Here is a 12,359-nt window from a genome sequence, read left to right as displayed (position 1 = left end):
AATTACAAAATCCGACTTTTCCGCTATAGAATCTTCTCGTTCCTCCAATGCCGTGTCTTTCGAATGTTGTCCTTCTGATTGATGGAAATAGGCTTTATAAACATCTTCAAATTTCTGAATCGAAGTCTCTTTTCATTCTTGGCCCCATCTTGTTATATCAAAAACTTCTATCTTATGCCGCGGATCGAGAATTAAAACTGCAGCATATATCCAATTAATTTTACGATAATGCTTTAATATTTTGTCTCTCGCAGCCTGAAAACTAATAATAAGCTGCTCTTCGACAGCGTTTCGATCTGCCTTTCGGTCCCATGCAAATATTTTGCTCTCAATATTATCAATTAGTATATTGATATATACAACAACCATATGTAATGTGACGTACTTCTCTCCTGCGAGTTTCTTGGAAAGTATTTGAAAGTTTGCTAGTAATTTATGCACTTCTTCTAGCAGTATCCATTCTTTGTCCTCAAGAGCATATGGTTTTAAATCACCAACATTTTGACACAATACACCAAGTCCATGTCTACCTTCAAGAGCTACTTTCAACATATCATCACTGGAATTCCAGCGTGTAGGCACATCCAACACAGGTGTCAATTGGTGAGAATTACCAGTTGCTTCACATGCACTTCGAAACTTAATTAAAAGTTGCTCTGGTCGTTTAATTTTCGAAAAGATAGAACGTATTTTACATAGTGCATTAGAATTATCTTCAATTTCCTCAACTTCTTCATCGACACTATCGTCACTCAATTCTTCATATGCTTCAGAATTTAATTTCAAAAAATTAAACAAATCTTGCACGGCCAGATTAATTACATGTCCAAAACATCGAAAATGGCAGTCCTCTACATTTAAATCGGGAATAAGTTCATGAAGTTCTTTAATAAAAGATGTATTTGCTGAGGCATTATCCATTGTTATTCCTTGAAGTTTGTGGATTAAGCCTTTAGCGTTAAGACATTTGAAAAACGTAAGAGCGATGTCTTTTCCTGTATGTTTCCCATGGGCAGGAACAAAATCTAGAGCGATAGATTGCAATTCCCAATTGTCATCTATAAAATGTGTTGTAATTCCATAATAAGATCTGCCGCTGATAGAGGTCCAGCCGTCTATAGTAAATGATAATTTCGAAGAATTCTCTATCAACATTCATTCATTTTCTTATTTAGACAGTCGAACCGTAACATTGCTAATCTTCTCAATCTATCTTTTTTTGGAAAATCCTCTCCAGATATTTCCTTAAAAAAATTCTGAGTGTCTTCGTCAATGAAGAAATTAAAAGGTCAACGAATCAAAATTTTTTCCTTTTTTGTTTTCACTGATGTGCTCTGAAAATAATAATAAGGAATGCGACAAAATCTTATAAAACGGACTAAAGGTAAAAAATAGCTATTTATCTAACTACTTGGCAAATGACGAATGACACAATTTGTGTAATGCAATATGCAATACATAATTGATGCATGAATAGTTTTATTTCCTACATTCTATTTTCTGCTCTTTAGTGTAGTGGTAGTCGTTTGGAAACCGTTTGGAAAACTTATTGATTTCAATATTTAAAACACAAATATGCGATAAATAAAAATATGGGCATCGATGGTATGCAGTGTGTCCTCTTAAGTATGCATATGGAAACTTTTTTATTGTTCATTTTATGAAAAAAAAGTTACTTTTCATTAATTTCTTTTGCTCGATGTATAAAATAAATACAATTTATATTGGAAAAATTCCATTTTTTTGTACAAGATGCACAAAAATGTAGATATGCAAAATTTAAATTTTTTTAATCAAACTGCCAACAATTTTATTCGGCTTTTCGTATTATTTTTCTAATTTTTTCATTTTTGTATTTTAAAAAGTCGCCTACAAAATTTATACTGAACCTGACAATCACACAATCAGGCAAGAAATCCAAGAATTATGTAGCGTTAAAATAATTAAATTATAAAATTACCTAATAGCTTACCTTCATTTGCGGTTTCACAGCAAACATTTCGGAAATAGTAAGTCTAGAAGTACTTGCTTCCGCCAGTTGTTTTTCTTCTTGTGGATATATTTCAAAATATGCTTTTGGATGTTTACTGCGTAGGTGTTTTCTTATACCGGTAGTATTGCCCCGTGCCATTTTAATTTCCTTCGAATTTATACATATTCCGCACCTGGCTATTTTATCTCGATTTGTCCCTTTCAATTCAATGTTAAAATAAGTATCGAATTTGCTTTTGTGAGAGTCGTTTTGTGTTTGTATGCGAGACGAAGAGCGACTGGTACTTAACGAAGATGACAATTCACTTTCAGTTACATTATCACTTAAACTAACATTGTCTGGCATGTAAATATCCTCACTTTCACTAGAAAAATCACGGGAATTTGATTCATCTTCTAAAGCCAAAAGTTCGCTTCTCTTCCTCTTGTATCTGTTCATTGTGAATTAACTTGCCACAATTCCGCACGCTTAAAAATTCGAATAACTACTATCCACACACCGTACAACGAATAATCAAACTGAGAAGAAATTTGACTCCTAAAGTAAACATTAGTTGGGTTCCTTGGACGGTCCCAGGCGCCACAACACCAGTTAAAGGTAAAGCTTTTATTTTTATTTCGTAATATCTTTATTTATTTAGACACGATAGAACACATGCATATCGCAAAATTTATGGCAGTCGGAATAGGGTTCAAAGACGGTGGCGGCGGCGTGCTTCGGATAGACAAAGCGAAGCAAAGTAAACAAAGTGAAGACGATCACCGTCAACCGATAACGCCAATAGTGTGACGAACAAAGACTCTCTGTGAATCCTAAGAAGACAGAGTTGATTCTTTTCACACGGATGAGGAAGGTTGGCAATCCCAGAATGCCATCCCTTGCTGATACTCCATTGGTATTGTCAAAAGAAGTTAAATATCTGGGCATCACACTTGACAATAAAATGACATGGAGAGCCCACCTAGATAATAGAGTAAAAAAAGCGTACGTTGCATTCGGTCAATGCCGGAGGGCTATAGGTAAGACATGGGGTTTGTCACCCAGAAATGCCCTCTGGATTTACACGGCTGTAATCCGACCTATGCTTACTTATGGTGCAGTAGTATGGTGGTCAAAGACCCTTCAGTCTACATCCACTACTGCACTTAATAAAGTACAGAGACTTGCGTGTTTGTATGTTACAGGTGCGCTGCGGACTACCCCCACTGCAGCCATGGAAAACATGTTAAACATAACGCCACTTCATTTGTTCATCCAAGAGGTGGCATTGGTGACCATGACTCGACTGCGAGCAGCAGGAATTCTAATGGGTGAGAGAAATAGTAAAAATGCCAATCTCTGGAATGAAATGGTGGATTACTCACCAATTCTGGAGTGTGTAATGGACTTTACACCCCTACAACACATTTTTACGAAGAAATATCTCACCCACCCAAGCTCCACAGAAGTAGAGGTAAAAAACAGCCTTAAAATCTACACTGATGGTTCAAAGAGACGGGAAGGAGCTGGAGCCGGAGTCTTCTCGTACGATCTCCGACTCCACGTATCTGAACCTTTAGGTATAAGTACCACCGTCATACAGGCGGAGTTAATCGCCATACAACTTGCCGCTGACGTTATTGTCAGATCCAACTTGGTAGGTAAGACTTTTACAATTTATACTGACAGTAGACAAGCTATTTTAGCCCTGAGTAGAATAACAATTACCTCAGGACTTGTTATGGGTTGTCATCTGACATTGGAGAAGGCCGCAGTGCATAACTGTGTCATACTTCAATGGATAAAAGGACACTCGACTTGTTCAGGTAACAAGCACGCTGATAGGCTTGCCAAAAGGGCTGCCAAGCGAGCGCCATGTTCGCCTGAACCGATAATCGCTCCGTCCTTATCAACTCAGATTGAGATAATTAAAGATTTTACCCACAAAAAGTTCATGAACTGGTGGGATAGGGTTAAGGGTTGCCATCTGTCTAAGGAAGTATTACATTATCCTTTAGCAGAGGCAGCCTTGTCTTTCGTAAGGCTTGGTAGAAACGCTCTACGAACTGTAACAGGACTCGTCACGGGTCACTGTAAGGTAAACAAGCATCTTTATAACCTTAAGCTTGCTATTAGTCCTCTCTGTCGCCTCTGTAAAGAGAGCGAGGAGACGGTCCGACACATCTTGTGTGAATGCCCCACTCTGCAAGACCTCAGAATGAGAGACTTCGGAGAGGAATGGCCGACCACAGATGGCATCAGGAACACACCTCTGAGCTGTATCCTAGCCTTCGGAAATTCCTTAGGCTGGTTGATGTAGCCGGAGACAGTGTAGGAGGATGTACAAGGGGCCCGTTGGGGCCTAGGTGCTGTGTGCGTAGCATACCCTCCGCTTTCCTACATACATACAACGCCAATAGTGGTTTTTAAAAACAATTCTTGGTATTATATAATGAATAATTAGTAGTGAATACAATATTTTCAATAAAAAGAATTGTTTTATACTTTTTAATTCATTTTGAAAATATTATTAAAACGTGTTCTTTTAAAAAGTTTTTTTTTATTTACCGTAGTTTCTCGAATCTTATCCGCACCTCGATTTTAAAAATGTACTTTTGGTAAAAAACGTTGGTTTATCAATGTAATCCACATCCGATTGTAATCCGCATTTGATTTTAGAGCATATAAAATTTGTAAAAAGGGTGCGGATTAGATTCGAGAAAATACGGTATATTTTTATTAGGTTTTCAAGTCCGCACGTAGAAATATTTACCTGCGAGACTCTCGTACGAGACGCAAGACTTCATGCACGAGACTCGAGACGAGACCAATGAAAGTCTCGTCTTGTCTCGTCCGAGTATCGTCTCGAAAACGAGACGAGACCATGCGAGACTCTCGAAAACGAGACTCTCGTGCGAACCACTAATCACATTGTATCGTTATATCTTTTTCAGGGTCGAATTTCTTTAAGACTGGCTCTGTCGTTAATATTTGTTTTAATTTTGTCAAAGCTGATTCATGTACTAATAACCATTTAAATTCAGTATCCTTTTTTAGTAATTCCCTTAAAGGCTCAATGATGTTGCTGTAATTCTTTATAAATCCTCTTAAGTAATTTAACATTCCCATTATTCTGTTATTCTTTCATGTTTGTTGGTGCTGCTATTTTATTTATGGCTTTCACTCTATCTATATCCGGTTTTATATATTCTTTACTAAAGACGTGTCCTAAATATTTCATTTTATTTATTTTGTATTGTATTTTATCAGGGTTAAATTTAATATTTATTTTCTTCGCTCTTTCCATAACCAATTTTAAAATTTTATCATGTGTTTGTAAGTCTTTTGTCGCAATTATATATCGTCAAAATATACACAAACATTAGGAATATCTCCAAAATTTTTTTCCACCAACATTTGGAAAAATTCTGGAACACTGATGATTCCAAAAGGCAATCTATTAAAGTTATAACACCCAAAATTAGTCGAAAAGGTTGTCAAATCTTTAGATTTATCCTCCAATTCAACCTGGTAGTACCCATCCTTTAAATCCAATACCGTAAAATATTTCTTCCCAGACAACTTTGAACAAATATCCTCTATAGTTGGAATAGCATAATAATTTCTTTGAATTTCTTTATTTAAGTCTTGAGGGTCTAAAGACAATCTTATTGATCCATTAGGTTTTTCAACAATTACTAAATTATTTATCTATTCCCCGATTTTGTACTAATTATTGTTAATTCTTTAATTCTTGTAACTTTTTCTGTAATCTACTTCTTAATCCTAATGGTAGGACAATGTAACCGGTTGTGGGCCGGGTTTCGTTTTTTGCCCGTAACTTGAATTCAAGTAAAAATTTTTACGACTTTTAGATACCAATGGAAAGCTAAGGGCAGTAGCTAACTAAAAAAAATTTTTTTTTTTAATTTCCCGAAAATTTTTTTTCACAAATTTTGTTAAGAGCTTGTTTTTCGCCAAAAAAAATTTTGTAACCGGTTGTGGGCCACCCCGGAAAATGTACTACAAATGCGAAATTATGAAGAAAAATCACCAAAAAAATATGAAATATCTAAATTTATTCATCAATACAGCCTCTAGTGGCAAAAAACATCAAGAAAATAGCACTTTTTCTAATTAATCATCGTCCTCTTCAGTTTCGCAATTTTTGCATGTAAAATAGCTATTCGTCATAGCGGCGCATTTCAAATGCACAAACCGATCGCAGCCACCGTTGCATTTGATGGAATTGGCTTTCGTTAATTTTGGTGGCAGAAGGTCCAAACAGATAAGACAAATGTCTAAATCTTCTTCGTCAGAAGTCTCCTTCTTCTTGCGTTTGGCCGGCGATTTGGCTGGAGGTGTTGCCTTGCGTTTGGCATTTTTGATGGGCGTTGGAGCAGCTCGCTTTTTTGCTGCTTTTTCATGCAAAGCAGCAACGGTTTCCGGAGACGTTAAAATCGCGCTTTTCATTGGCTTTCGGCCGCGATTTGATGATTTTTTGGGTAAAGCGCCTTGTAAGGGGCCAATTTCATCCAAAAGACAGCTAACAGAAGTCGATCGAGATGACGGTCCAGGTGTTGTGGGCACAACCTCCTCACGTCCAACTAATAGCCCAACCACGATTCGACGCTGATCCTTTTCATCGATGGGCCCCTCGGCGGCAACCTCTGGCTCATTCGGCTCAACAGCTTGAACAAAGTCGGCATCAGAAAAAATGTCTGGATCGTATGGACATATGCCGGTGGCTCTAAAACCAGACTTAATCACTTTAGGTGTCAAAGTCAGATCAAGAGCCTTACACGCCAAGCCAGCAATATGACGTATTTCTAATATCTAGAAACATTTAAAACGAAATTAGTTTAAAATTGGCAAAACAAAACAAGTTTTGAGAAGAGTGTTACCTTGTTTGCATTGTTCTTTTGCCAAGCAGAACACTGAGACTTGTAATAAAACTTCACCGGTCCAAACACAGACACGTCCAACGGTTGTAATCTGTGACTACAGTGCGGTGGTAAAGTGACGATATGAACGCCACTTTCAACGGCCAAGTCAATGGCTTCTAGAGACAAATGTGAACAATGATTGTCCATCAGAAGAATCACCGGCGAGTAGAGCGATGGTTTCGCGAAGGCGATGAAATAGCGCATATAATTAACAAAATCTGGCTGACACATCCAACCTGAATCATTCGCATAACCAGCTGTTCCAGATGAAACATTGTCCAAAAAGGTAGAGTAGAAGTACCGGCTGTACTTGTTAGCCAATTGTAACGAAATTAATATCGGGTATAGCAGCCAAAGCGCTGGATTAAAAGAAAACTATCCTTTTATAACGTTAAGCTTTCGGTCTTTATTTAGGCCTTCATCAGAACATTAAATCTACAATAAATCAAAAAATGAACAATGATAACAAAAAATTTAGACGCAATAAACTTACGGACAGAGCGCCAAAAAAAGTGAGGTTAAAAGCATGTCAACGGTTGAAGACCGCAACAACCAGCAAAAGAACTGGAAAACCAGGCGACGGCGGCGTCAAAAAACCAACGAAAGTCACAAGGCAGGTGAAAACCAAAACACAAGGAGAGGAGAAAACCAAAAACTCCAAGAGCTACAGCAACGCACAAACACGTTAAAAAGACGTACGCCATATTGTCGAAGGACGCGCAAGCGCATAACGGGGTCGATATATCGACAAATTAGCGGGAAATTTAAAGGGACTCAAAAGGACCAAGGTTAAAAGAAAATCCCCGAAACTTCAGGGTTGGGGGGGTAGCCATTGTTGGACAAAAGCTATTTATAAATGATGCTCAAGTTTTGGGTGTCAGTCCTTGAGTTGATCGAGGACTGTTCTTGATTAATATAAACCATTTCAAGGAAAAGCCTTTTTTTATAGTTGGTCTCTTGACAGAGTATCGAGCCCGCATCGAAGTCGAACTTGTGACCCGTGGAAAGGTTGTGGTTAACCAGGGCAGACTTATTATCCCTGTGGTTACGGCAATCCACTTCATGTTGACTGAGGCGTTTCTTTAGATACTGTGAAGTCGTACCCACATATACAGCATTACACACACCACAGGGAATTTTATAAACGACATTGGACTTCAAAGTGGTTGGAGTAGGGTCCTTGAGGTTGGTGAAAAGCTGTCGCATAGTCTATAGTTATATTTGGCAATCTTTACATTGTCAGAATGTAGAATGGAAACCATTTTTTGAGTCAATTGGGGGATTAAAAGGCAGGAGCGAGAATCTCAATTCATCGCGAGACGGTACCGGTCTGGTGAGGGAAACATTCATATTTCTGGTAACATTAAACAGGAGCTTGTTAACAAGTGACCTGGGGAAACCATTGTTATAAAACATTTGGCTAAGAGTCCTTAGATTCTTCTCTCGAAGGGATGAGCGGGAGAGCTTAGTGATTCTATCTCCCATGGCAGTCACTGTATTGATCTTCTGGTGTATGGGATGGCCAGAGAAATAATTAATAAACCTTCCAGTATGCTGTTCTTTACGGTACCAGTCGATAAGGAGGGCACCGTCAGGTTGCCTGAACAACCGACAATCCAAAAAGGGAACTGAACAGTTAGACTCAGTCTCAACAGTGAATTGAAGACGCACATTATATGCATTGAACACATCAAGAATAGTGGTGACACCATCAGAAGGGACAGCACAAACAATGTCGTCAACATATTTGTATATAAAGGGAGGACTGAAGGGTAGCCCAGACAAGGCTTTAGTGACCAGATCATCCATGACAACCTGTGCCAAAATGGGACTTAGGGAGCTGCCCATGGGAGTACCGAACACCTTTTATCAATTTTACTTAAAAACACAAATAAAACAAAATAAATAATAAACAAAAATGATTTAACAGAAAAACAACTTAACCCTTTCTTTACCAGTGACGTGTATATACGGCAAAGCATAACTTGTCTCTCAGTCCCACTGCCGTATATATACGTTCACCGATGAAATGTCTCTAAACCCTCCGCCTGATAAATATGACACTTATTTCTTTTTTTGCATGCTTCTTGACCCACCGTCACATTTATACGACAGTCTAATTGTGTCTAAAGGCCCAGTGTCGTATTAACACGTTTATAAATACGTGGTATTGGAACCACTGCCGCATATATACCGAAAAATCCCGAAACATCGCAAAGCCTCTAAACGATTGGTTTTAGCAAAACGCTGTTCAGTCGCAGTTATTTCCGTTACGAACAACTAGTACGACGTGAGACACGTTGCAAAAGTACAAGTAAAATGGCGTCAAGTCATCAAGGTCCGCCGCGAAAAAGAAAACGTGTTAAGAGTAATGTTGGTGTATGCGGCCTCACGGATGATGATATAAATAATATTTTGGATAGTTTAGATTCCGATGAAGATCCTTACGTTGATAGTGGAAGTGAGTATCAACCTGAATCAACAGATAGTGAAGCAAGTGGTGAAGATGATGAGAATGACGATTTTTTGTGCCCCGAAAATGAAAGTCTTAGTGAAACAGAGAATAAAATAAATGAGAAGGCGAGCAATAAAAAAAACGAAAGTGAAGCAATGAAAAAGGTAAGAAATGCTTTGGATGAGAATTTTTCTATAGAGTGGAAAAAGCGCCAATTTATGCCTTTAATACATAACTTTGGTGGCGCAGACTCTGGTGCACGATTAGAAAACATGGAAAATCCTTTAAAAGAAATGAATTATTTTCTTTTATTTATGAATGACGAGGTAGTGGAAATTATTATAAGCGAAACCAATAAATATGCTTCAGAACAGACTTGTAATAAAAAAATCATTTGGATCCCAATTACTAAAGAAGATTTTTTCAATTTTATTGCCGTACTCCTACTTGCTGCTCGCCATAGAAAAAATAAACTTGTGGAAAATTGGTCGACCGATGAATTACTTCACACTCCGATATTTGGGAAAGTGATGTCAAGAAACCGCTTTCAAATGATATTGCGTATGTTACATTTCGCAGATAATGCTGAACAAATTCAAGGTGACTCTTTCCATAAGTTACGACGAGTTTTCGAAAAAATTAAAACTTCATTTGCCCATAACTTTTCGCCGTTCCAGAACTTTGTAATTGACGAGAGCTTAGTACTTTTCAAAGGGAGGCTGCTCTTCAAACAATTTATAAAAACAAAACGCCATCGTTTTGGCATAAAACTATTTCTGTTGTGCGATTGTGAGACAGGATATGTTCTAAATTTTATCGTATATACAGGCAAGCAAACAGAAATAGAGCTATATCAAGATCTGGGAGTGTCAGGATCAGTTGTAACAACACTAATGCAACCTTATTTGGATAAAGGGCACTCTCTTTTTACAGATAATTGGTATACCTCGCCAACACTTTCTACCTACTTATTTCAGCACAAAACGAACACATGCGGTACAGTTAGGACAAATAGAAAGCAAATGCCAAATTTATCAGGTAATTTGAAGAAGGGTGAGACAACATCGATGGCCAGTGACAATATTCTAGCAGTCAGATGGAAAGATCGCCGGGAAGTTAACATGCTGACAACTTTTCACAAAGACCAAATGATACAGAATAAGAAAGACCGGAACACAGGAGAATTTGTGAAAAAACCCGAATGTGTAGTCCACTACAACCAAAATATGGGAGCAGTTGACAGGACTGATATGATGCTCAGTTCTACAGAATGCGTTAGAAAAACCTTGAAGTGGTACAAGAAGTTGTTCTTCCACATTCTCGATTTATGTGTTTTGAATAGTCATGCACTATTCCTAACCCAACATCCAGAGAAATTGGCACTAGCAGATTTTCAATTGAGCCTTACTCGACAGTTGCTTGAGAGGTAGGTAATTCTGGTTTTAAATTTGTCATAAGTACAAACATTTTTTTGTTACAGATACAATATACCAAAAACCATACAAACCAAGTTCACTCCATCAAATCTTCAGCGCCGTACTGCATGGCATTTTCCGACTACCGTACCAAATAATAAAGTTCGAAGATGTATTGTTTGTTCACAATCTAAAATTCGCGACAAAAAGAAGAGACGAGATTCCAGATATATGTGCGGAGAATGCAACGTGGGATTGTGTGTTTCTCCCTGTTTTGGTGAATATCACACAAAAGAAGTTTACTAAAAAGTTATATTTTTAGAAAATATGTTCATATATTATGTAAGCCATACTAATATAAATTATTTGCTGTTAATAAAATTTCTAATAAGTTATTTCTCATTGCTTTTGTCCAAATTTTGATATGCCGTATATATACGTCACTGGGATTGACGGCACTTCAAAAAATCCGGGAATAGAGACATTGCAATTGCATTTGTGCATGGTAAAGAAAGGGTTAAACAATAATAGAAACAAAAATTTGTTAAACACTTATAATTTATAAAAATTGTTGAAAATGGCCACCGTTTTCTCTCAAGCATAAATTTATTCTTCGGCGAAAATTGAAATCCACTCTTTCTAATAATTGACGATTATTCCTTATGCTATTACATTTCTCCGTATTGCGATGCCACAATGCGATGATTGTGACGCAAATGAAGAAGAATATACAGATTCTTTTAGCATTCCCCAAAGAAAATAATCACATTTATTTAAGTCTGGTGACCTCGGGGGCCAAAGTAGTGGGCAATTATTTCCACGTCCTATCCATTTATTTGGATACTGGCGATTCAAAAAATCCCTCACAATAATACTAAAATGAGGCGGTGCTCCATCATGCATGAACCAGTGTTGCCGCCTGAGTTGTAGTGGTACCTCGTCAAACAAATCTGGCAGAGTGTTTTGGAGAAATTCCAAATAATTTTCGCCATTTAATCTATTTGGTAAAATAACCGGACCAATTAGGTAGCGGTCAATTATACCAATCCAAACATTTAACTTAAACTCCCGTTGGAAGTGACGTGGAACTAATAAATGTAGGTTTACATCACAATATTGATGGTAATTATGTAAGTTTGTAATGCCCCTGCGGGTAAAACAAGCCTCGTCGGTGAAGAGAATTTTCTTTTGAAAATGAACATTTTGATCTAAAATAAGTCCACAAAAAGTTACTCGCTTAAGTAAATCTTCAGGCAACAACTCCTGTACCTTTTGAATATTGTACGGGTGAAGTAGGTTGCGCCTAAGAAGTCGGTGTATAGAACTTTGCGATATGCCAGTTTGTTTCTTGGTTCACCTTCAACTATGTTTAAAACAAGTTCTTCATCTTGGGCCCTAATCGCACTAACACCCTCGCGAGTATTACTGAAAAACTTGCCCGTTTCTCGAGCCCGTCTTTCAACATTGGAAAATGTTTCTCTATTGGGGATCACGCGATTAGGATATTTTCTCCTATATTCTTCAACACTCCTTCTGCAGTTTCCTTCACAGAAACCTAGCACTAACAACAT

General features: G+C 37.6%; 2 protein-coding genes across 2 annotated transcripts in view; both read left to right on the top strand.

Annotated features, from left to right (window-relative positions):
- Window positions 1-12,359, top strand: part of LOC111414325 (uncharacterized) — a 190,907-nt gene that overhangs the window by 158,980 nt on the left and 19,568 nt on the right. The gene's annotated exons all lie outside the window — the stretch shown is intronic.
- Window positions 8,674-11,183, top strand: LOC111416278 (piggyBac transposable element-derived protein 4-like). Its single transcript, XM_023048247.2, has 2 exons — window positions 8,674-10,799; window positions 10,854-11,183. The coding sequence occupies exons 1-2, from the start codon at window positions 9,238-9,240 to the stop codon at window positions 11,092-11,094; spliced, it is 1,803 nt and encodes a 600-aa protein (XP_022904015.2). The 5' UTR covers window positions 8,674-9,237; the 3' UTR covers window positions 11,095-11,183.

The sequence above is a fragment of the Onthophagus taurus genome, chromosome 11 (genome assembly GCF_036711975.1).
Source record: "Onthophagus taurus isolate NC chromosome 11, IU_Otau_3.0, whole genome shotgun sequence".
Lineage (NCBI taxonomy): Eukaryota > Metazoa > Arthropoda > Insecta > Coleoptera > Scarabaeidae > Onthophagus > Onthophagus taurus.
The sequence above is the reverse complement of the archived record's forward strand: the minus strand, read 5'-3'. Positions and strand labels throughout refer to the sequence as shown.

Bases quoted from the DNA above. Each gene is read 5' to 3' on its own strand.
- LOC111416278 (XM_023048247.2), top strand. From the start codon at position 9,238: ATGGCGTCAAGTCATCAAGGTCCGCCGCGAAAAAGAAAACGTGTTAAG. The intron at 10,800-10,853 runs GTAGGTAATTCT...TTTTTGTTACAG, and splicing joins ACTCGACAGTTGCTTGAGAG to ATACAATATACCAAAAACCA.